Source organism: Podarcis bocagei (genome assembly GCF_964188305.1).
Source record: "Podarcis bocagei genome assembly, chromosome: 16".
Classification (NCBI taxonomy): domain Eukaryota; kingdom Metazoa; phylum Chordata; class Lepidosauria; order Squamata; family Lacertidae; genus Podarcis; species Podarcis bocagei.
This window is the reverse complement of record NC_138142.1, coordinates 6,514,095-6,539,209: the sequence shown is the minus strand read 5'-3', so window position 1 is coordinate 6,539,209 and position 25,115 is coordinate 6,514,095. Positions and strand designations below refer to the sequence as shown.

At 47.7% G+C, this 25,115-nt stretch overlaps 1 protein-coding gene across 1 annotated transcript in view; it reads right to left on the bottom strand.

The window, feature by feature from the left end:
* Nucleotides 1-8,779: 8,779 nt before the first annotated feature.
* Nucleotides 8,780-25,115, bottom strand: part of LOC308576035 (uncharacterized protein) — a 476,523-nt gene continuing 460,187 nt past the window's right edge. The window contains exons 2-6 of the mRNA XM_081175238.1: nucleotides 12,456-13,388; nucleotides 11,932-12,031; nucleotides 11,742-11,825; nucleotides 11,147-11,251; nucleotides 8,780-9,109 (exon numbers count right to left, since the gene is read on the bottom strand). Of these exons, the coding sequence (XP_081031364.1) occupies nucleotides 9,044-9,109; nucleotides 11,147-11,251; nucleotides 11,742-11,825; nucleotides 11,932-12,027 (351 nt within the window). The 5' untranslated portion in view covers nucleotides 12,028-12,031; nucleotides 12,456-13,388 and the 3' untranslated portion in view covers nucleotides 8,780-9,043. The remainder of the gene's footprint in view (nucleotides 9,110-11,146; nucleotides 11,252-11,741; nucleotides 11,826-11,931; nucleotides 12,032-12,455; nucleotides 13,389-25,115) is intronic.

The window sequence follows — 25,115 nt, the reverse complement described above, 5'->3', positions numbered from 1 at the left end:
TAAGCCACTTCTGGAGAGCCAGAGCAGCGCACGGAAACGTCATTTACCTTCCCGCCAGAGCGGTACCTATTTATCTGCTTGCACTTTGACGTGCTTTCGAACTGCTAGGTGGGCAGGAGCTGGGACCGAGCAACGGGAGCTCACCCCGTCGCGGGGATTCAAACCACCGACCTTCTGATCAGCAAGTCCAAGAGGCTCAGTGGTTTAGACCACAGCGCCACCTGCGTCCCTGATAGACATGCATAGGATTGTAATATAAACTTATTTTCTCCCAGGCAACACATTTTAATGCATTTTGATACTTTTGAAAAGGTGTATTGCCAGAAATCATGTTGTAACATTCACTGGCATAGATTGACCAGGACTGTTGGGGCAGCAGTCCCAGGCACATGATTCTGAGGGTGCGAGAGGATGCAACCAGGCACCCCCATGGCAGGCACCCTGTGGGGTGGCAAGCCACACTGGCGCCAGGCCTTTGGGGCTGGGATGGCGCCTCCTTCTCCCAGAGAGAGAAGAGAGCACAGCACCATGTCTGATAGGGTAGGGGACTCCCCCTACCATTGGAGCCAAATACGACCTTGCCATGCTGCCTGCCCACCCAGTGCCCACCAGGTCTACTTTTTCAGTTCATAGACTTAGGGATAAGATCAAGGGAGCATAAACAGAGCTGCTTACATGGAGAGGGGGGATGACCTCACAGCCTTTCTTCTTTCATGATGGCAGGAGGCGGCCTCTATCTCGAATGACATCTAATTCCCTTGTCAGGTATCACTGCTACCTGACAAGGACTGCAGATCCATTTGAACTAATGTTGGAAGTACCTTCTTGGGGCAGAACACATCCCTGAACTTGCTTTGTCATAGCTCAGATCACTCCCTTGTTAGAAAGAAAGGGGTGGGGGAAGCTCTCTTTGATGCTTCTTTGTTATCTCTCCCCCCCCTTTGTAAAGATTCTCCCCCTTCTCCAATTAATTCCATTTGGATTTTAATTGAAGCAGCAACTTCTGCATAAATATTAATCAGGTGCACATCCATGCAGATAGGTCACGAGGAGACCCACTTCAAATAGAGGCAAAGCGTCAAATGTTTTCTTCATTTCCTTGCATGTGCTAAGTAAATTCATTTTCCAGAACTTCACCATTGCCTGAGACCTGAAGATCCCTAGTTTTTCATTTTCTCTCTACCCTGCCCCTTGCAGCATGGCCATAGTTCCTTTAAATCATTCCTCATGTATAATGAGATAAGAATCAAATGTCTCTATTCAGACCAGGTCTCTCCATGGTTTTAAGTTTGAGACAATGGATTCTTATCTCATTATACATGATAAAGCTATTTTTAGCCATCTCACCCATTGCTTTTTCCTGTAAGACCAATTGCAGTCGTTAACAGTCGTCAACAGGTTTACCACACCTATCAGCCAATCACCCATTCCCACCACCCTTCTGAGTAATACCCCTCCCCACCCTCTCACTATATATAAGGGTCTGGTGCACACGAAAGCTCATACCAACAACAAACTTAGTTGGTCTCTAAGGTGCTATTGGAAGGAATTTACAGTGGTACCCCGCAAGACGAACGCCTCGCAAGACGGAAAACCCGCTAGACGAAAGGGTTTTCCGTTTTGGAGGCGCTTCGCAAAACGAATTTCCCTATGGGCTTGCTTCGCAAGACGAAAGCCCATAGGGAAATCTCGGGGGACCTCTTTTAAATGCTAGCGGTGGGGAGCAAAGCCTTCCCCCCCCCTCCCGCCTTCAGAAGAGGTCCAGGAAGGCTGGCGGGGGCCGAAAGGCTTTGCTCCCCAGCGCCAGCATTTTAAAAGCAGTCCGGGATAGCAGGGAAGCGCTTCCTGCTATCCCGGACGGCTTTTGAAGGCAGGAGAGTCTCCGCCAGCAGCGGCAGCGCTGCCGCTGCTGGCGGAGAGATCCGCGAAGCCTGGGTGCGCTGCACGCAGGCTTCTGCATGCCGGCAAGTCTCCGCCAGCAGCGGCAGCGCTGCCGCTGCTGGCGGAGAGATCCGCGAAGCCTGGGCGCGCTGCGCACAGGCTTCTGCATGCCGGCAAGGCAGGCGGGGGGAGCAAAGACTTTCGCCCCCGCCAGCCTTCAGAAGAGGTCCAGGACCTCTTCTGAAGGCTGGCGGGGGGCAAAAGTCTTTGTCCCCCCTGCCTGCCTTCCCAGGGGCTTTTAAATCGCCCCGACAGCGGAGAAGTCCTCCGCTGTCCGGGGCGATTTTAAAATGCCGCCTGCCAGCATTTTAAGATCGCCCCGGACAGCGGAGAAGTCCTCCGCTGTCCCAGGGTTTTTTAAAATGCTGGGGGTGGGAAGAAAAGCCCTTGTCCCCCCCCCCAGCCTTCAGAGGAGGTCCGGGGACAGACTGTCCCCGGACCTGGTCTGAAGTCAGTTTCCCTAGGAACGCATTAATTGATTTTCAATGCATTCCTATGGGAAACCGTGCATCGCAAGACGAAAAAACCGCAAGACGAAGAGACTTGCGGAACGAATTAATTTCGTCTTGCGAGGCACCACTGTATATATATATTTATTTTCCAACACAGCAGACCAACACGGCTACCTGCCTGTAACTAGCAGATGCATGGATGCATGAAAAAGAAAAAATAACCAAGGTGTTTTCATCCAAGGAGGACCCCCACACACATTGTGTCTCACACTTTGGGCCAAATTCAAAAGCCCCTAAGTATGATACTAATGCTGCCTGTATCCCAGATGCAATAAGTAACATAATTTGTTCTTTCTCAAAGCCAAGGAAATCCTGAAGAAACTTCTGCGTTGAGAAAGAATTGCCTTCCTTAGGGCATGCTACCAGTTATTGTCTGAGCTTCAAATCACAGCTTCCGCTGACATGACAGCTCCTTGTTAGATACAGCAGCTGAAAATTAGATCTATGATTGTTGAGGGGTTTTTTTTAGCATACAAGAAGTGTGGGTTGGAGAGAAGCCAGGGACAGTTAGGCGATAGATGGCATGCAAAAGGCTTTAGCTCAAGAACACTAACTTCTCACCCTCCTGCCCTCAGTGCTTGTCAGAATGCAATAATCACCTTTCCGGACATTTAAAATGGAAACTGCAGGGTAGCTATAAGAATGACGCCATGATTTGATAGAGCTTGTCAGCTACTAATCTGATGCCTAAACATATACATGTTTTGTGTCTCCTTGGATTAAATCACTGTGCCTAAATGTAGACTTAGTGATTAAGGACAATTGTGTTAGACTAAAGAAGCATTGCTATCGTCCCAGATTTTCTGGGGGTGTGGAGACAAAGTACACTGCTGTGGTTGTGTAAAATGTTTAGCAATCATCCCTGGCAAAATTAAAGTTTAGGTACCAAAGTTTAGGGCTGTCCACAGTCCCCTGATCCAAGCTGTGGTCCCAGTTCAGGACCCTCAATTAGGCTGACACACCCTGGGCAAGGACTATCTGCCCCAGATGTGGCCACAAATCTGTTTGGGTGGGGATCATTTGTAATTGTTGTGTTGCCACCTTTCTTCATATTCCTCCTCCGTGAGAGATCTGGTGGCAAGCAGCACAAGAATGGGCCTTTTCTGTGACAGATCTGTGTTTGTGGAATGCTTTCTAAACCTCTCATGGAGAAGGGCCTCAGATGATGATCGCAGGGTCCCAGCTGGTTCATGTGAGGAGAGGTGATCCATAAGGTGTCCATGCATGGAATAAAAAGAGTCCCTCGGCCCTACAAATTTCTTTCCACAAAAGGTGTTGAACAGAGCTCAGAAGGAGACAGAACCAAGAGAGAGAGAGAGAGAGAGAGAGAGAGAGAGAGAGAGAGAGAGAGAGAGGGAGGGAGGGAGGGAGGGAGGGGGAGGGAGAGGCAGAAGAAAAAGGCTGACATGGATTTAAAGTGTCCGCCTACAGAGGAAAGAGCCCCTTCTATTTTACTGCTGTCACTGGAACCAATAATCCCATTTCCATTTCCAGAGACAGGTGAAGGCAGAAGCTGCAGATCCATTCCAGTCTTTTTATTCTGCTTAAGTCTCTCTCTGCCTGCTTCCCTTCATCTCCAATGTGATTTTAAAAAACAAAATTAGAGAGTGCCTTGGTACACCTGACACACACATGCTGATAGCTATACTATAGCAAGTACCCTGTATCCCACAATTTGTGTTCGTGGGGAGCAGCCTAACTCTGATCTGGGCTGGTGTTCCCCTAACGTTCACCAATCACATTTCCCACTCACTACACTATGGTACAGAGATGACTGCCTAACCCAGGCATCCCCAACCTTGGGCCCTCCAGATGTTTTGGACTACAATTCCCATCATCCCTGACCACTGGTCCAGTTAGCTAGGGATCATGGGAGCTGTAGGTCAAAACATCTGGAGGGTCGCAGGTTGGGGGTGCCTGGCCTAACCCATCTGTGCCATCCACTGTTTTTGGCAGATACCTCAAGGCAACTCTCTGCTCTATGTCAGGAGCTTCGAATCATAGCCAGTGTCTTGGAAAACATCTGGAACACACATCAAAGAGGCTGAGTGGATTGATCTCCTCCCCGACCCATCTGAGTACTCCCCCCCCCCCCAGTTACAGATCCGGAGTTTGCCAAAAAAAGATTATAATTCATGGTGCCATAAAATGATTAGCACTTAAACACTGTGTGAAAATTGCTCTGCTCTGCTCTCCCTGCCATTAGCCCATCATGCTGTGTAATAATGCATGCAGGTGACCTCTCTTCCTTCTGCGTGGAAAGTCTCTCGAGCTTTTTTGGATGGCTGGAGTTGTTTGTCATTTAAGTTGCACTTCTGATTAGTTTCAACAGTAAGAAGACAGAGCAGCAGCTCTTCTCTTCAGCTGAGGTGGAGGAAGGATGTACAGTAATAGAGGTGGACAGGATGGAGCAAGAAATTGCCACAAGACCTGAGCTAGCAGTTGACACAGGAGGCTGGGGAAGAGACTGAACATCATTGCTCTCCATGACATTTGCCTTTTGGTTCTGGCAGCCTCCTCTGAGAGAGAGATGTGGGAGCCAGCTGTATGCCATCTAACAATTATGCCAGCTGTATGTCGCCATCTACCCTGACCCTCTGAACTGTACTTAAACCAGGCTCCTTGGAGTTCAGCAAGACCAGTACCAGAAACTTCACTGTTGGTTAACTTTCATTTCTGTTTTGTATTTATGTACTTAAGCCTGGGGGACGCGGGTGGCTCTGTGGTCTAAACCACAGAGCCTAGGGCTTGCCGATCAGAAGGTTGGCGGTTCGAATCCCCGCGACGGGGTGAGCTCCCGTTGCTCGGTCCCTGCTCCTGCCAACCTAGCAGTTAGAAATCACGCCAGTGCAAGTAGATGAATAGGTACCACTCCGGCAGGAAGGTAAACGGCGTTTCCGTGCGCTGCTCTGGTTCGCCAGAAGTGGCTTAGTCATGCTGGCCACATGACCCAGAAGCTGTACGCCGGCTCCCTTGGCCAATAAAGCGAGATGAGCACTGCAACCCCAGAGTCGTTCATGACTGGACCTGACGGTCAGGGGTCCCTTTACCTTTACTTAAGCCTGGATTGTTTTTTTTTCCTTTGTAATACTGAATTTATTCTGTTTGCAAAATAGATTTTTGTTATTTTGAATTTACAGCTGTATTTAGTATATTTGTATTTCCAATGTTCTCTGTTTCGATGTTTTGTGCTTAGCCATTTTGGGCACAGCTCCTTGTGGATGAGTGGCATATAAATAAAATCAATTGATTGATTAAGATACAAAGGTAATCCTAGAATGTGTCATTTTACTGAGGTGAGGAATAACCAATTTTGCATCCTTCAGCTATGGCTGGGCTAAAGTTCCCATCACCTTTGATCACTGGCCATGCTGTCTGGGACTGATGGGAGTTGGAGTGCAACAATGCATGTGCCCCTTGACTTAGGTCACCATTTGAGGCATGTCTCAAAGGATCCTGTCAGGGAACTGACATCAGAGCGAGAGGCAAAGGGGAGGCTCTCTGATGATGCGGGAGAAGGACCCAGCAGCAGGGGGAGAAACAGCCCAGTAGAGGGGGAAGCAATTCAACGCAACACCAGGGATAGAGGGGGGCTGATGGGGGAATCAGAGAGAGGGCTCCAGGATTCTTCACTGGACATCAGTGAGGAGAGCCCAGGTCCTCCGCTGCCCATGCCCTCCCTGCGCAGGAGGCTCCCGCGCAGTGAGAGAAGGCGGAGACTGGGCGTCAAACAACTTTTATGCTGGAAGAGGTTCAAGAAACGCCCACTGACGGATTCTGCCAGCGATTGAGGCAGCCACTATGAGAAGGGGCTGCGCAGTCAGAAAGGTTTAACAAGGCAAATTAGCCTAGAGAGGCACAGTTTACGCACGAGTAACTCATACCTACTACAGATCCAGCCTTAGAAATTAAGCATATATAGTAGGAGTTGACAAAAGGGTCAGTTTTGGTTTCTCTTCATTCCTCGGTTTTCCAGTCTTAAATTCAGTTTGTCCCATTTCTGCAGCAGTTTTCAATTTTAAAAAAGTGAAATATTGTATACTTTTATTACTTCCCTGTCAGTCAATCCATCAAGTTGGCACCCTCCCATCTAAGCATGGACAATTGTGGCACAATACTCTTTTAAATACACGGGCTCTCCCTTTTTGGGGTTGGGGTTTGTATTGTTTTTTGTTACAAATATCTATTGATATATTAGTATAATGTTGATGCTGATCTTTGGAAAACTGGATTTATAACTTAAAAACAAATCCACAGGAATTTGTACTGATTTTGTCTTCATTATTTTGCTTAATATACACATTTCTGCAAGCAAGTTCCCCCAAGATACTGAATTCTTTTGTGTTCGTTCCCCAACACACACTGTTTTCATGGAGTTTCTTATTGGAGAGCTACTTTTCAAAACTTGGGAGATCTGTGAATTGTTAAGGCTATTTCTTTTTCAGTTCAAATATTGTTTTGGAAAGTGTTGATTTCCATTAAAATATGTATGAAAATACCACCACCACCCTCCAGTTGCTAACATTGGTAGAGGGTCTTCTCTGTGTTGGCTCCCTGATTAAGGAATACCCTCCTGTTTAGCACCAACACTTCTAATTTTCAGATTCGAAGCATTTGGAAACTATAGACATGACCTTTTCATCATCTTTCAGCTCCCAGTTTTGGGGCAGTGGCTTCTACTGGGCTTCATTTGCTGCCTTGGATGCTCCATGGATGAATTATTCTAAAGAATGTGTGGGGAACCTGTAGTCCTCCAGATATTGTTGGACTCCAGCTCCAGTCATTTCTGACGATTGGCAGTGCTGGCTGGGGCTGATGGGAGTTGAGATCCAGCAACATCTAGAGAGCTAAATGTTCTCTATCCCTGTTTTAAGGTATGTGGAGTCAGTTTGACATGGTTTTTATTTTGGGCTGCAAGCTGCCTTGAAACACTTACGATGGAAAAGTGAGAGATAGGCGGGATCTGGACACATCAAAGAAGTGATTCAGTTATATACGTTGTAAACTTCATATGGGGAAATCCCGTTGGTGAAAAAGGGGGATCCACAGTGTCATCTGGAGTCACATAACACATATAAAGCGCTTTCGCTTTACAAATGTAAAAGGTAAAGGTACAGGTACCCCTGACCATTGGCTCCAGTCGTGGACGACTCTGGGGTTGCAGCGCTCATCTCGCTCTATAGGCCGAGGGGGCCAGCATTTGTCTGCAGAAAGCTTCCGGGTCATGTGGCCAGCATGACTAAGCCACTTCTGGCAAACCAGAGGAGTGCACGGAAATGCCGTTTACCTTCCCACTGGAGCAGTACATATTTATCTACTTGCACTTGATGTGCTTTCAAACTGCTAGGTGGGCAGGAGCTGGGACTGAACAACGGGAGCTCACCCCATTGCGGGGATTCGAACAGCCGACCTTCTGATCGGCAAGCCCTAGGCTCTGTGGTTTAAACCACAGCGCCACCCGCATCCCATTTTATGAATGCAGCCGAGTCCTATTTTATGTGAGTAGCAACCCAGAAGAAGAGGACCTGTTTTGTATGCTGTAGGTCCCTAGTTCAGTTCCTGATATCTCCACATTCAGCTGAAGGAAACACTCATATTAGGGGTTGACCGACTGTTTTTTATTGCTGAAGCCTGCATTAATTCAGGGGCAATCTGTTGAAGGTCAATGGTGAAGAGGGACCAGCCCAAAGTGGGTGGGGCAACCCCCTTTTTCCTTCTGATGCCCACATCTGTCTCCCATCCCCTCTTCCCCTGTGTGTGCCCAATGGGATAAGAACATAAGAATAGGTGCAGTAAACTTAAAGAAAATGTTATGAAAACGATGTATAGGTGGTATTTAACACCAGTTAAATTGGCTAAAAGGTATAGAACAAAAAATGAATGTTGGAAATGTGAAGAAAAGGAGGGTACTTTTTACAACACGAGGTGGACATGTAAAGAGGTAAGAGCTTTCTGGGAAATGATATATAATGAGTTAAAGAAAATGTTTAAAAACATTTGTATTAAACAAAAACACAGAAGCTTTCTTACTGGGTATAGTGGGTAAAGAAACAAGATAAAAGAAAATTCTTATATGCAACTACTGCAGCAAGAATTTTGTTAGCCCAAAGATGGAAACAAAAGAAGAGTGGCAGATGACATTGATGGACTTTGCAGAACTGGTGAAACTGGCAGGAAGAATCTGCAACCAGTGAGACCAAGTGTTCCAAAAAGACTGGAATAAATTTATATTACATTTGAAAGACAACTGTAAACAATTGACATCACTAGGCAGGGTTATCTGAAGACTCGTAAGATTAAATTGCTACCTATCCAGGATGAGAAACTCAATATATTTAGTTATGATATAACAAGAATAGGAAAGGGAATGAAATGCTAAGATGAAAAAAAATAATTTTGAAAACTGATAGACGGGAGGGAGGGGCGTTTTTAAGCTCAATTGAGCCAAAGAGATATAATAACAGGATATAATGTTATGTGATGTGATTATATGTAAAACAAATAAAAATTATTGTGGGGGAAAAAGAACACAAGAATAGGCTGCTGGATCAAGCCACTGGTCCCATCTAGTCCAGCATCTGGTTTTCATATTACCAAATAATGGTGGGAAACTCTTCTTTCCTGTGGCTTCCAGCAATTGGCCTTAGTGCCTGCAGCTGTGGAGACAGCACAGCCATTCATAACCTCACCCTCCATGAGTTTGCCCAGTCCTCTTTTAAAGCCATCCAAATTGGGAGCGCGTTCCATAGTTTAATGCGTGCTGCATGAAGAAGCACTTTCTTTTATGTATCATTAATCTTCCAACATTCAGCTCCATTGGCTGTTCGTGAATTCCAGTGTAATGGGAGATGCTGAAATAACCAAGAGGAATAACCAAATATGCCACGATATTAGAAGTCGGGGGGGGGGGAGAGATTCAGGGCCATATTCTGGGTAATAAAGGATACTTTAAGTAAAAGCTATCTATACCTTTCATAGACAGACATTTTAATGCTGAGGTTTAAAATATACCCTATGAGGTCATCTGTTCGAAGACCTCCGCTTCCAACGCCTTAAAAATCAGGGAGGGGAGAGAATCCTGATCAATAAATCATAATTGACTAAATGTCAACATTTCAAAGTAATGGGGTATTGATTTTCTTAAGGGTGTGTTGTAGAAAATCCCTCTAAAGTTTTCTGAAACAAAGGAAATATATATCCACAGATACCTTGAGTTAAGCTACTGCTTTCCCACCTTTTCTTTTTTATATATATTTTTTGAAAAAAGCTTTTCTGTACAACACCAGAATCAATAGTATTCTTTTTCACTGAAAGCCAACAGTGGTATTTTGTGTGATCACCTGAATTCCAATCTAGGGGTGGGGGTTGCCATGAATTAATCACACCTGGGGTGAAAAATGCCGGCTGGGCAAAAATGTATATATGTCTCAAGTGTAGAGTTGCTGAGTCCTTTGCGAGCGACTTAAGAAGATATGAAAAAGGGGAAATCTTTTCCCTTTTCTGCAACCCTTTCCTTTTTACCACGAAGAAGCTCTTTCACCCTTTTAAAAATACAGGAAAGGGCAGCTCAGTGATCATGGGGTGGAGTCTAAATTTCTTAAGAATGACAGAAGTCGAACCAAGAGGGATGGGTTATACTTTCCTGGCCCTACCATTAGGCAGAGAGGCGTGAGGGACAACAAACCATCCTTCCATGCTGGCAACCTTGAGCAATTCCCATCCTCTTGGGGTAGCACCCTAGCAGAGCATGGTTCCTACTTTAAAGAGGCTAGCCCTCTGTATGTAGGTGTCCTTTATGCAAAATTCTATCCAGTCCAGGTCTGGTTTAAAGATAAAACACCCTAAGAAGGGAGAGCAGGCATGGCCTTGAAGTTGCCCATCAACAGTGAGCTCCTAAGCAACAGACTGAGCAAGCATACAGCATGTAATCCACTGGGAGCAGTCAAATGCAACATTCCTTGTTTTCCTAGTGGACATGCAAGGGAATGTTTGGTCCAGCCAGTCGAAACTTCCTGTTCCTCCTGGCCTGGAGCATCCTTCCTCTTGCATGCGACTAGTGGGTGGGTGTGACCTTTCCAGACCTGGTAAAAGGCCAAGGTGTGCTGCCACTCTCTCTCTTTTCCATCTTCCTTTCGTCCTGCGAACTTCCTGGAATGAACTGCTGGTTGACAGGTCATCTCCCTTGTGGGGTAAACCTATTTTTTTACGTTTGTAAATTTTAGCCTAAAGCCTGCCTTCAGGGATCACACTGTGCTCTGCCTGATTGTGAGTCAACTTTCTATTTATTGCTTATGAATAAGACTGTGGTGTCTTTATTCTTTTAGGAGGGATTCAAGGGGTCTTACCAGGAAAATATTAGAACACATTTCAACCTGGACAAGCCAGATTGAATTGCGCATTGTCTTAAGAAACTCACAAGAGTTTGCAACTAGTTTTCTGCTGTGTAAAGGGGAATGCACTCTGCTAAGTAAAGCAACTTGTTAGCGCAAGTTAGGAAAGATATTAATAAACAATATGTCCTCTCCTGCCCCCCTCAACATTCCTAGAGTCTAGAATTCTCTGATGTCATCAGAAGAGTAAGCCGTTTTTTTCAGTTAGGTGTGTTGTCAACTGCAGAGGATGAGCAGCTCTGGGAGCCTCTTGGGGAGAAGGAAGGATTCAAAGGACTGAACCTATGAAGGAGAGCTACTTACTCTGAGATGGGGGAACCTTCGGGCAAAGGCCAGCAGCGAAGAGATGCTACTGGCCACCAGGTTCTTTGGCTCCCCACTTTCCCCAAGGGTGTATCCTCGGAGGTCCTGTGGGAGGAAAGAGCGTCGCAGAGTCAGGGGCCAGTCTGGGCCAAAGCGGCAGGGCCTAAGCACCGAGCAAGTAGGGGTGACTGCATAAGTGCCAGTTTCTATTCTGATGACTTCAAAAATGGGAAAAATTGGTGGCCAAACAGGACAGGGGACTCCATGCTCCAGAAATAGGACAGTCCATTGGGTAAGGGATGGGAAGAAGAAGAGTTTGGATTTGATATCCCGCTTTATCACTACCCGAAGGAGTCTCAAAGCGGCTAACAATCTCCTTTCCCTTCCTCCCCCACAACAAACACTCTGTGAGGTGACTGAGGCTGAGAGACTTCAGAGAAGTGTGACTGGCCCAAGGTCACCCAGCAGCTGCATGTGGAGGAGCGGAGAAGCGAACCCCTTTCACCAGATTACGAATCTACCGCTCTTAACCACTACACTACACTGGCTCTCTAATGGGGGCCAAAACCGCTCCTGATGCCATAGGGACACTTACACCGAGAAGCTGGAGGAGGGTGCCAGGATTGGGGGCTTCCATAAGGAGACTGCCCAGCAGGAGCCGGAAGTGCCGCTTCAGTTCCTGCGGGAAAAGAGAGAAGAGAGTTTGAATGCTGGGTTGGATTCTGCAAGTGTGTGATGAAGAAGAAGAAAGAACCTGCGAAGGGAAGTCAAAACAAAGGACATACTTCTCTATCCTCCTCCTTCTTGGCCCCTTTCAGCATGGCCTCCAATGTCCTCTGCAGGATGGCACTGATCATATCACAGGTGAATTTGGGCCCCATCGTGCTGCAGAGATGAAGGCGTTAGACGCTGCCTCCTCCATGTCTACCTTGCCCCCTTCTCCCTCCTGCCTGCTCTTCCCCACCCGGAGCTCCCCCCCACCCACCCCTAGGAGGGTCCTCCAAGCATCAAGGTGTCCCAGAAGAGAAGCAGAACATGAGAAAGGTGGTGGAGTATTCCTTGGAGCCAGAGAGACCCCCAGGAAGGGGGAGAAGGCCGGTGGCATTGGGCAGTGGGAGAGATGCAAAATAAATGTAAATGATGAGAGGGAAGAGAAAGGGGGAAGGCAGGGAAAATGTGTGGAGGAGCTGAGCTCTCTGGAGAAGACTGGCCGGATCGATTTCCAGAGAGTCAAGGCTGTGTAGGGGACCCGAGGACTCCACCTGCCGCCCCCCAGGAGACCAAGAGAAAGGGAAGGAATCCTACTTACAGCCTGCCCAATTCTTCCAGGAAAAATTCCCACCCTCCACTCTAAACTAGCTAAAATGTCCACCCAAGCCTAACTCTGACCCCAACCCTAAGCCTAACCTCCGCCCTAACCCTGCACTTAACCCTAACTACTCCTCTATGTACAAAATAGATATATACAAAGTATATACAAAATACGCACAAATGTGCACAAAATAAAAAAGTAAAATAAAAAATAAGGAACAAAAATTAAAATATTAACATAAAGAGCAATAAAATAAAGAAGTGTTAAAATAAAAAGTAAAATAAAATAAAATGAATCAAATAAAAGTAATAAATCAAATCAAAATAAGAAACTGGAAAAATAACAATAAACCGAACTCCTCTCCTTATCTTCTCCAACCACCACCAACTGCTCTCTCCACTACTAACCCACAATGGCTGCCTGCAAGTCAGTGGCTTTTCAGGGAGAAGCAAGAGATGTCACAAAGGAGGGCAGGTCCTTGTCACCGTGGCAAACCCCCCCCCCCCCAAACCTGGCTGCTCCTGAGTGGTGATGCTCCTCTGTCTTGAAGGCACCTGCTGTTCTGCCTACAGCTGGGCTGCATCTTCATTACACATCCTTCTTCCTGCAGCCCCATTCCCAAAGGGAGACCATCCCTACGTCCTTCCAGGCAGGCTGTGATGGCCTGGGACTCGGGCTCAGACTCGGAACCAGAGGAGTCTCAGTCTGCACCGGATCCTTGGCCTCAGGCATCACCTGAACCAAGTCCGGGGCCTGATCCTGAAGAGTCCCAGTCTGCACAGGTTCCCCTGAAACAAACACCAGCTGGGCCAAGTCAGGGGCCTGAGCCTGCCCTGGCTCCAGATGTGGGGATTACCTTGTTGCCTTCAGCTGGGGCATCACTTACAGCTGCTCCATTACTGGTTTGGTCAGGGGAGGCTGAGGTGGCCCCTGGGTCTAGTAACCCACCAACATCCAGGGGCGCCGACTTATAAAAAATATTGGGGGGGCCCATACCGGGGTCCTGCCGCTGGTTCGCTCGGGTAGCTGGGAGAACGCAGTTCGAGGTGGCAGTGTTGGGGAGAGACCCTCGCTCAGGGCGCCACTAGACTTGGCGGCCGGCGGCCTATCTGGGGGGTTTTGGAGCGTATTTCGGCGGAGCGATTGGGGAGGAGGGGGCTTGTTGCCGGATTCTTCAGCTGGGCCGGAGATCCGCTGCTGGGGGTCCCTGGGCCGAGTTGTGAGCACGGCCTGCTGAAGGGAGATCCAGCCGATTGCGCGACGGGGACGGCCGGGGCTCTCCGGCTAGGGCGCGCGGCTGGCTGGCTGGCGAGGGAGCAGGTGGGGAGGAGGCGGGGGTCCTCACTCTCTTAGGAAACGCACCCGCGCGCCCGATTGCCACGAAGTCCGAAGGGTGCGTGTGTGGAATTAAAAAGCAAAAACGAGATACGGGCAGGGCAGGCAAAGAGTTTTCTGCAAGAGGATGGAGGGCAGGTTGAAGAGAAAATCACTCAGGATGAGACAGTCAAATCAGCCATGATAAAATGGGCTCAGGATAGTGGGTATAACATCATGTTTGAGGACTGGGAAAGGTTATGGACCACCGGAATGAAATTCACGGCATGTAATGCCTTGAAGGAAAATATTATGAAAATGATTTATAGGTGGTACATGACCCCAGTCAAGCTTGCAAAAATATATCACCTGTCTGATAATAAATGTTGGAAATGTAAGGAGGCTGAAGGGACATTCTTTCACCTCTGGTGGACTTGTCCAAAAGTGAAGGCCTTCTGGGAAATGATCTATAATGAGTTAAAAAAGGTATTTAAGTATACCTTTCCCAAGAAACCAGAGGCCTTCCTCTTGGGCATTGTTGGCCAGAAAGTGTTAAAGAAGGATAGAACTTTCTTTATGTATGCAACTACAGCAGCAAGAATACTTATCGCAAAATATTGGAAGACACAAGATTTGCCCACACTGGAAGAGTGGCAGACGCAATTGATGGACTACATGGAACTGGCTGAAATGACTGGCAGAATCCGAGATTTGGGAGAAGAAACAACGGAAGAGGACTGGGAAAAATTTAAGGACTATTTACAAAAACAATATAAGTTGTATGAATGTTAAAAATTTACACGATTCGGAAACTATAGCTTCAGCAATTAGATTTGGGAAACAGGAAATTATATTTTAAGTAAGAAAAGGTCAAAATCTAAGGTAATACTATGTTTAATTTAAGATATAAGTAACTGATGAAAAGTATGTTAAATTTAGAGGTATAGTATTTGAAAAGTACAAAATAAGGTACGAAACAAGGTAATAATTTGCTGATATCTTTATTATAAAGAATGCAGGGTAAGGGAGATGCGAGGAAGTCCAGTTAGTTATATAAAAAATGTGTTGAATGGTTGGTTTTCTTTTCTTCTTTTTCTTTTTTTCTTTTTCTTGTTCTTTTACTTTTTTCTTCAGTGTATGTTTCTAACTTTGTATTTGAAACCTTAATAAAATATTTATAAAAAAAGAAGAAGAGAAAATCCTTTCGCTTTTCTGGGGCTCAGGGAAGTCTCAGAGCCGGAGGTTGGGGAAGGGACCCCCTTTGCTCTGCCCTCTTCTCCCGTCTTAGATTCGCATGGGGGTCCCCGCCCGAGCTTGCCTGGCCACCGGGCCACACAAGGGCCGTGCTCTACGCGGCGCACCTTGCTAGCCGCGCAGCTGTCCTCCGCGGCTGCGGAGCGGCCCTGCGCCGGTGCCCAGCCCCTCTGGGCGCCCGCTGCGCTGCCAATGACAAGCGGGCGACGTCGCGGGCGGGGAAGGCGTCGCTTTCTTTCCCGATCCTGCATCCTCCCAGTCTTCCAGCCCTTTTTTGGGTTGGAAGCTTGTCTCGTTCGCCCTTCTCCTTTCTTCACCCTGCGCGCAATTTTCCTCCCTCGTCTCCCTCCCCATTTCTCCCTCCTTCCTTCCTTCCTGACTGACTGACTGACTGACTGACGGGCTTGGGCTCGGGCTCGGGCTCGGGCTTCGGGTCGGGCTCAGGCTCGGGCTCGGGCTCGGGCAGCCACAGCGTCGGCGGTGTTGGCGATCGGCGGCGCGGGGGGATGGCCCTCCCGGGGGAGCCGGCGCTGCTCAATGGGGTTGCCAAGGAGACAGGCCGGCCGCACTCCTCCCCCGGCCCGGCGCCCCCCGCCGCGCCGGTGCCCGTTATCGAGCTGGTGCGCGCCGGGCGCCCTATAAAAGCCGCGGACGCGCCCACCGCCGCCCGAGATTATTGGGGGGGCTGAGCCCCCCCAAACGAATTTTTGAGGGGGCTCGGGCCCCCTCAAGCCCCATGGAGTCGGCGCCTATGCCAACATCTCCCGAGCTGCAGAGACTGAGGTCTGAGAGAAGGAGAAACCTGAGTACTCTCAAGAAGAATGCTCACCTTCGGGCGAAACAGGGAGGTGAGTTGCTGGGGGATCAGGACCGGCCACTACCCTGACAAAGATAAAAGGCTGTCAGACCCCGCCCCAGGTTGTGGGAGCAACATTGCTGTATGCTAGATCCTGCCCCTGTCCTTGCCTGGTTTCCTGACTTGGCCCTGTTGGACTGACTCCTAGTGGAACCTTCAGATTCTGGACTGGACCTGGACTGCGTTTCATGGGTTACCCCTGCACCCAGAACACAGGCTAGCGGTCTCCATAGAGCAGGATTGGACCATCTGCTTTGCATGTAGGTCTTCTGTTCTAGGCGGCATCTCTGGGGACTGGGAATGTCATCCATGTCTAAAACCCTGGAGAGCTGCTACCGGTCTGTGCAGGCGATGCTGAGGTAGATGGGTCACACGACCGACTCTGTCCAAGGCAGCTTCCTAGGAATATTCCGTTTAAGTTATTTAGCTGAAGAGGAGCAAGCTAACTTCTGCACAAGACCTACCACTGATTCCTTTCTTTAAGAGACAATCTGGAAAAGTCCCTGTTTAATATACAACAACTCAAGGGCAAAAATCCTGAATGTGAGAAGAAGCAGAATTCTTCCCTCCCTCTGCAAGAAAGCCATAGACCAAGGGACCCCCCCCCCCTTGGTGGACTAGATGACCCCCGGGGTCCCTTCCACCTCTACCATTCTATGGTGTCAACTGCAGCAGACCTTCCAAATTTCAAAGGGGGGCTTTGGAGCATCTGAAGGCAGTGGCACCTTCTCCTGAGTTCCTGCACAAGCCTCGGCTCACCTATTCAGGCTGCAGCCCCTCTCCTGTTGTTCCCCAGACATCGCAAGGAGTATTCAGAGGTACACACCGCCTGAATATGGAAGCTCTCCATTCATTTTATTTTTAAATTTATTGTATTTATATAAAAGGTGCTATAAGAATTCTAAGGTCTCAAATCTATAAAATACATGTTCATAAATGTACAAGGCAAGCACATACATAAGCACACATAAACCACATGTCTGAATAGAATAGAATAGAATAGAATAGATTCTTTATTGTCATTACACAAGTGCAACATTGTACAAAGTGCAACGAAATTGGATGCCATCCCTTAAAACATCAAAAGCAAAACAACAACAACAACCAAACAAACCACATTCCAGCCACACCCACACCACACCCATCAAACTCCCAGGTCACACTATCGAGTTACAGCATTCAAAAAGGCCACAGCTCTTGGATAGAAACTGTTTTTCAGTCTATTTGTCTTTGACTTGATGTTTCTATATCTCCTGCCAGAAGGCAGTAGTGCAAACAGACCGTGTCCCGGGTGAGATGAATCCTGCAGGATGTTATTTGCTTTCCTAAGACAACGGGAACCGTACAGTTCTTCCAAAGATGGGAGAGGATGACCAATAATCCTTTGGGCTGTGGTTATGACCTTCTGGAGCACCTTCCTCTCCCTAGCTGTGCAACTGGAGAACCAAGCACAAATACAGTATGTAAGAATGCTCTCTATGGAGCCTCGGTAGAAGCACACCAGCAGTCTCTCACTCAGATTGTTCTTCTTTAAAAGTCTGAGGAAATAAATTCTCTGCTGGGCCTTCTTCACCAGAGCAGTGGTATGTGCGCTCCAAGTCATGCCCTGATCGATAGCTACTCCCAAAAATAGTACAGGAGAACAATCCTAAAGCCATTTTGACTCTCCCAATGACCTCAAATATTCCTCTGCAGTAAGGGAGGCAAATGACAGCCTTCCCATTGTCTTTGTGCTGACAAATCCTGTCTGAAGGGCATATTTATGTATGAATAGGCTGATCCTGTGACCTGGATTCAGGAACTAAAGTATTTACCATCACAAAAGAATGGCCAGCCTGCCCAGGTAATGCAGTCAGTGACCATTATCAGGTATCCTGGCAGGCAGGATTTCTGCTGTAGACCATCTCCTTCTGTGATGTATGTATGTATGTATGATGTTTTTTGGAGGGTGGTCTTGGGCTACAGGGTGGGCAATCAAAAGTCTATATAAGGGCTTGCACACCATTGTTCAGGTTTCCTCCTCCCTCCTGCATGTGGTGAGTGGGGAACCTGTTGCAACAGTTTAATAAAGATCAGGCTTACTAGCCACTTTGCTTCTTAATATACTCTGGTTGGCCTCTGTTATTTTCTCCTACCGATAGGGAACCTAATTAAGGACTCTATACGGGCTCTTGGATACCCCATAAGGGAAAAGGAGCAGTTTTTTCTTAAAACAAAAGTAAAGATAAAAGTTAAAGGACCCCTGGATGGTTAAGTCCTGTGGCATTTGCCCGTTCATTTGAAAATGTCTGTACAGGGGGAGAAAAAGGGTTATTAGGTAGACCAATAGAAAAGCCAGAGGCGGAGCCTACCTGTTTATAAAAGGGCTTAGCCTGAGGTTGGTAGTTAGTTAATTAGGAAAGGCAGTTGGGAAAGCAGTTGGCAGACAGTCGGAAATAGAGACAGTTAGTGCAGTTGGTTCTTGTGTGAGGGGAGGTATAATAATAATAATAATAATAATAATAATAATAATACATAATTTTATTTATATCCCGCCCTCCCCAGCCGAAGCCGGGCTCAGGGCAGCTAACAACAATCAAGAGAAGAGTTAGAGACAGAATAAAATAAGACTAAGAGGGTAAAGAGTAACAACGTTTTGAATGCAGATAAAGTTTATTTGTGTTTGCAATAAACTACCATCTTCATTGTCAACTTAAGAACCTGACTGAGACTAAGGGATTTACCAGGGAGGACCTGGTTGGTGGCAGCAGGTTAGTGGTCAATAGTCCGTGAGATGACTGGGGCCTCCGTACGAACGCCACAAGTCCAGTCAAAGGTGACTATGGGGTTGTGGCGTTCATCTTGCTTTCAGGCCAAGGGAGCTGGCATTTGTTTTTTGTTTTTTTTTATAAAAATTTTTATTTGGTTTTCTGCTTTTATAAAGACAAAACACACACAAAGAAAAAGACACAAAACAAAAACATGTATAAAATCAGCAAATCCCCATTTCATAACCTTGTTCCCTGACTTCCCCCCACCCCCCCCTCGTGCATCCCAGTTCCCAAGATTATATCAGCAAGTTGGTGTTTCTCCTCTTAACCATCTTATTCATCTTATTACCTCTTTTATAATAAAAATTGATTTTCCTAAGTTGGACTTAAGTTCTCTTCCATCGATTTTCATTTTGTCTTAATTAAGAGTCATATTAACCAAACCTAAAAGTCTTAAGAGTTTTTAAGAATCTCCTCTTCCCTCCCTCCCATCCCCGGTTTTTGTCCCTTCCCAATAGAAATCCAAATTCGAGATTCTCAGCCTGGGTTCCTCACGTCCGAGGCTTTCAAGTCTATTTCAGTCCCTCTCCGCCTGTCTTGTTGGTAGTCCTTTATGTCAGTCGTCGAGTCTGGAAAAAGTTCTTTCACCATCAAAGTGTATTCTCTTCCCACAAGGAGATTTGAAAGTAACTGCTGAAAAATTTCCACAAAGCCTGTATCTTCAAAATCAAAGTCCAAACTGAGGCCCCAGTCATATTTCTTTATTTTAAGTTCCTGTATTCCATATTGTCCCGGGACCTCCTCCTTCTTCTTCTGTGTCTTTCGCAGACTTGTGGTAGATAAGTTCCCAGCGTCTCCTTGCTTGTGTTCCACAGATGTCAGCTTTTGGTTGTTACTTCCCAAGGTTACTTCTTCTTTTTCTTGTTGTTTAGTCTCTTCCACCTCTGTAGATATTGTTTCCCATTCAGCTGTGGATTCTTTCTCATTCAGGTCCTCAATACAGAGAGCAGAGTTGCCTGTTCCCAAGGTCATAGTCACAAGTTGTTTATTCATGGCCAAGCTCTGCTCTTGTAAGGTTCCCACCAATTGAAACATCCTTTCGATTTCCACTAGTAACTTTCCTTCCACAGCCATTGTATCCATTGTAGTTTCACAGAATTCCCCCTAGAGGGAATCTGGTTACTTATTAGTCTTTTCTCCAACAGTCCTTTAACAAATTATTATTACTTTGTTTCCAACAATTTTGGCTCAATTATAACTCGTCTTAGTCCAGAGGGATCTTAGATAGCGATTTTTCCACTTTAAACCGCCCGTTTGACAGCTTTGACAGCTGTCAAACTCCGCAGCTCTTACACAGGCACAAAGGCAGGACTTTCCCGAGCCCGGGAGGGGGGGTTGTTTAAAACAAAAAGAAGGTTTCCAAAACTCCACTCTCCAGCCCAAAATTTCCTTTAGCCAAATCTTGAAAGTTAATGTCCTTTTTAACTCACCCCACCAAGGGTAGGCTCTCCAGCTTAGCTCTTATGTCGTTGCGTAGATCGTCTGCAAGGGGGGGGTGCGGACTTCCTTTTAGCACACCCCCCGGTCGTCTCCAATTCAGGGTAAATTTTTTTTTTAAAGTCCCAATCCGTCTTACTCACGGGTGATTCTTTCAGTCCAAATTTTCAAGGAAGGAAGTCAGCGCTCTCTGGTCATGGCTCGCGGCTTCGCTCCACCGAGGTAGCGATCGACTCTCAGTGCCACGCCACCCCCGTATCCTCTCCGCAGCCTTTAAAAAGGCTCTTCGTGGATCAGGGGGGGCGCTTAAGGCACCCGCCGAGTCTTCAGTCCGCAGGCATCCGCGCCTGCGGTTTTTAAGGGTCCCCGCGTCGCCGGCGCGGCAAAGACCCGTCCTCGGTAGAGCCAATTCCCTCCGCAGCTCGGAGGGAATCCGCCATTTCCAGATCGCGTCAACCCGGAAGTCCCCGCTGACATTTGTCCACAGACGGTCTCTGGGTCATGTGGCCAGCAGGACTAAACCGCTTCTGGGACAACAGGACACCGTGATGGAAGCCAGAGCACACAGAAACGCCATTTACCATCCCGCCACAGAAATGCCTATTTATCTACTTGCACTGGCGTGCTTTTGAACTGCTAGGTGGGCAGGAGCTGGGAGAGAGCAACAGGAGCTCACCCCGTCGCAGGGATTTGAACCGCCAGCCTTCCAATCGGCAAGCCTAAGAGGCTCAGTGGTTTAGACCACAGTGCCACACACGTTACCTTACCTTACCTTATCTTGATCTTCCACCTTGATCTTCCAATGATCTCAACGTGGCTTACATGATTTCCCTCCTCCCCATTTCCTTCTCACAATGACCCTGCAAGGCAGGTGAGGCTGACTCCAAAGGCAGCCAGTGAGATTCATGGCTGAGTGGGAATTCGAACCCAGAGGGCATCAGAGGAAGGAGGGGAAGGAAAGAGGGACCGAGGCCAGTGTTGCCCACGGCACCTCTGAGCATCATTCAAGGCACCCCAGGGTGCCACAGCACTCTGGTTGAAAACCATTGGCTTAGATAATTCTTGAACTGCAGAATCGGAAGGGACCTTGGGGTCATCTAGCCCAACCTCCTGCTCCTGCACCTCCAACCTTGCTCCTATATCCTTTGCAGGGGGTTGGACTAAATGGCCTCTGGGGTCCCTTCCAACTCTACGATTCTATGAATCTATGATCCTCCTTTGAGCCCTCCTCCTCTCCCTCTTTTATCAAGGAACCTCCCGAGGAAGACTCTGCTCTCTCTTCCTCCTGCAGCCTCATTAATAATAATAGTAGTAATATTAATATTAATACTAATATTAATAATTATTATTTATTTATACCCTGCCCTCCCCAGCTGAGACCAGGCTCAGGCTAACACCAAATACATAATATATTAAAAACACAAAATCAAATGATTAGTTTAAAATACAATTCGAAGCACATTTGAAATCAAAATAGAATTAAGTGGGAACCCACAAATCACAACTACAGGGGTAAGGAATATTAAATATTCATCAGGTCCGGCCATCGGTGCTGGTCCCATATGGGCCGATAGAAAGAGCCAAGGAGGCCACTTACATACAGGGTCCCATAGAAAGAAGGGGGTCAGACTGGGCCCAGACCAAAGGCCTGGCGGAACAACTCCATCTTACAGGCCCTGTGGAAAGATGTCAAATCCCACAGGGCCCTTGTCTCTTCCGACAGAGCCTTCCACCAGACTGGGGCCAGGGCTGAAAAGGCTCTGGTCCTGATTGAGGCCAGTCTAACCTCCTTGAGGCCCAGGATCTCCAAAGTATTTTTTGTGGACCATAAGGTCCTCCATGGGATATATACTAGGAGAGGCGGACCCATAAGTACAAGGGTCCGAGGCCTCATTGCTAGTTCCACTTGCCCCCTGCATCTCCACCCCAGCACCTGACCCACCAGTGCCAAGGTGAGGGCCCTTCCTTTCATGCTTGAGTTGAGATTCCTGCCTTGCAGGGGATTGGACTAAATGACTCGGGGAGGGGGGCTTACCTCTCTATCCTGGCATTGCATGAATGCCACATCAAGCTGGCAACCGTGATTTTTGAATGTTGCCTATCTGGGACGGCTGGCAGTCTCGCCTAGTCACTTCTCTCCCAACCTGTTGACTGAGAATGGCCTCTTCCTATGCAAGCAGGCAAAGGGAGCCAGCCCCAGACTGGCCACCCCGAATGTGTCATCTTTGTGCCCGATCTCCTCTGCTCATATCAAGAATGGTGGTCCTAAGGAAGTAGAAGCAGACAGACCACACCACTCCTCAGACCCTTTCTAGGTAAAAAGACAGGCAGGTGGGCTTAAAGACTGGCTCTGGCAGGGGAAAGGTCATCACCACACATTGTGGTGGCAAATTCCATCATTTTGACCAGGTTGGTCTATTAGGGCATATGGGGCACTGCCCCCTCCTACCTCTGCTTTGATTTCTCCAAACCCACTGGGTCTTAGCAACCAGTCCAAGCTGTCTACTTTCTCCTCCTTAGTCTCACTGTTGTCCCTTGTAGAACCCCTCAGAGAAGAGGATGGGGACAAAACTACAACTAGTTGAGTCTGCTTACGAGTTGCTCTGGCTCTGCCTACTATTGACCTCCCTGCCTTCTGGCCTATCAGTCCCCAAGGGCACCAGCCACCACTATGCAATGTGTGACAACCCCTTCCATTTGTCTCTCCTGAATCTCCCACCATTCAGCTCCAATGGTTGATCCCCTTGGTTTCAGGTTATATGAGAGCAAGAAAGCCATCTGTCACGCCAACTTCCTAGATTCAGTTCAAGCAATGCCTGGCACATCCAACCAGCTAGGATGTGACTTTGGATATGAAGGAAGATCTCCCCAGGCCTTTCTGAACTGTGCTGAGCTGTTGGCCTGGCTTGCTGATTCCGCCGATGCGGGTGCTGATTGTAGCTGTGTTGTTTCATAAAAACATTCATCCATTAGTCGCTGGACCAGAACCAACATTTCATAGAGACCACAGAATAGTAAGTAGATGGTTGCAATGTGTAAAGGCAGCATAGTGCTCCCCCTCTCTCTAAATGCATTTTTGAACACCAGCCCCGATTTCTGCTTCTTCTGCTCCCATTGCTTGGCAATGCTCCAGAGAAGATAGAGTCAACAAAGGAGGCACCAATTCTGACGTGAGAAGCTGTTGAAGGAATGTGCAAGGCTAGGGGCAGATTGCAGAACTACGATGGGCAAAAAAGTATCCCAGTTCAGCTGTGCAAGGACACCAAATGCAGCTGATGAAAAACAAGGATCCATTTCAAAGGAGCCACCGGGTGGAGGAAATGATGTTTCTGGCCTGTAATGGATGCCAGGAGGCTCAGCCAAGTCTTGGGAGGTGTAGGAAACAGAGAAAATAAGAAGGTGACAGATGCGAAGCTTAGAGCAAAGGAGCCAACAGAAATGGGGGGAGGGGGGAGAGAGAGGTAGACTTGAAGCCAGTCTGGGAACAACTCTATGAATGATAGAGTTGCATTTATCACAATGCACTTAAATGAATACGTGGAGGGATGCTGTGTTAGCAACACACACTGTGTTGGGTATCCATGCGCAAAACAGTTACCCAGACACTAGCACATCCAAGCTCAACTACAGCAGTACTCCATATCATGTGTTCTTTGATAAGGAGGGCCATAGCTCACTGGTCTAGCAGCTGCTTTGCATGCAGAAGGTCCCAGGTTGAACCCCCAGGATCTCTAGCTAGGGCTGAGGTTGTCCCCCATCTGAAACCCTGGAGAGCCAGTGCCAGTCGCTATACCTGGTTTGGGCCAGTGGTGTGACTTGGCATAAGGATGCTTCCCAGTGGTGCCACCTTGTGCCAAAGATTGAAGGGGCCTGATGTCACACATGCAGGAGGAACGCTTGTGACATAATGTGCACGTATGTGTGTTGCACCCTTTTGCTGTCGTGCGGTCATGAGGAGGCTGGGCCATTGAGAAAAGGCTGGGCACCACACTATCCCCTCATGCTGTGCTCTGGAGTGCCCCTCCCCGCACTGTAGGGAGGAGATGGTACCATGCCAAGTGCCACACTGAACACTCTGCACTGAGTGTCTAAATGCCCCGTGGTTGAGAGAAGGCTGGACACCCCCCCCCACCCCATGCCCTATGCCAGAGTGTCCTGCCCTTCGCTGTCAGGAGAAGGCTGGATACCATGTTGAGCCCTGCTCTGCACACCACATGCCACACCCTCCACAATTTGTGGGAATCTTAAGGATAGTAGGAAAGGATATATTATATAAGCGTTATCCTTCCTTCATCCACGCTACTGAGTGATGTAGCAGAGCAAATTCCCCTCAATATAGCTAGAAGCTAGTTTGCAGATTCATTTGAATCTCTTGGTTATTTCCTGGTGTCCCCTTTTATCCCTCCTAAAAGAATAAAGACACAAGAGTCTTTCTGAGTAAAGTAACAAAACATTTACTCACATTTCAGTTCATGATGCGATCCCTGAAAGGCAGGCTTCTCTTAATACAGTCATACCTTGGGTTGCGAACGCTGCGGGTTGCGCGTTTTTGGGTTACAGACTGCGCCGAACTCGGAAGTACCAGAACGGGTTACTTCTGGGTTTTGGTGCTCGCGCATGCACAGAATCACTAAATTGTGCTTTGTGCATGTGCAGAAGCACCGAATTGCCTCACGCACGTGTGCAGATGCAGCGCTGTGGGTTGCACATGCTGTGGGTTGCGAACATGCCTCCCACATGGATCACGTTCGCAACCCAAGGTATGACTGTAGTTACACAAACAAACAGTGAGTTCATCTCATATGGAGACTGAATTCATGTGCTGCTGTCTGAGAGCCAGCAGACAGAAAAATTACATTAGAAGAGCAAAATGGCTGCAGGAGAGCAGCATGGCAGCAAGAGAGCAGCAAGACAATAGAAAGATGAACAGACTGGCAAAATGGCTGCATGGCTTGGCTCTTTTGTGGAGTCAGCCATAGCCACACC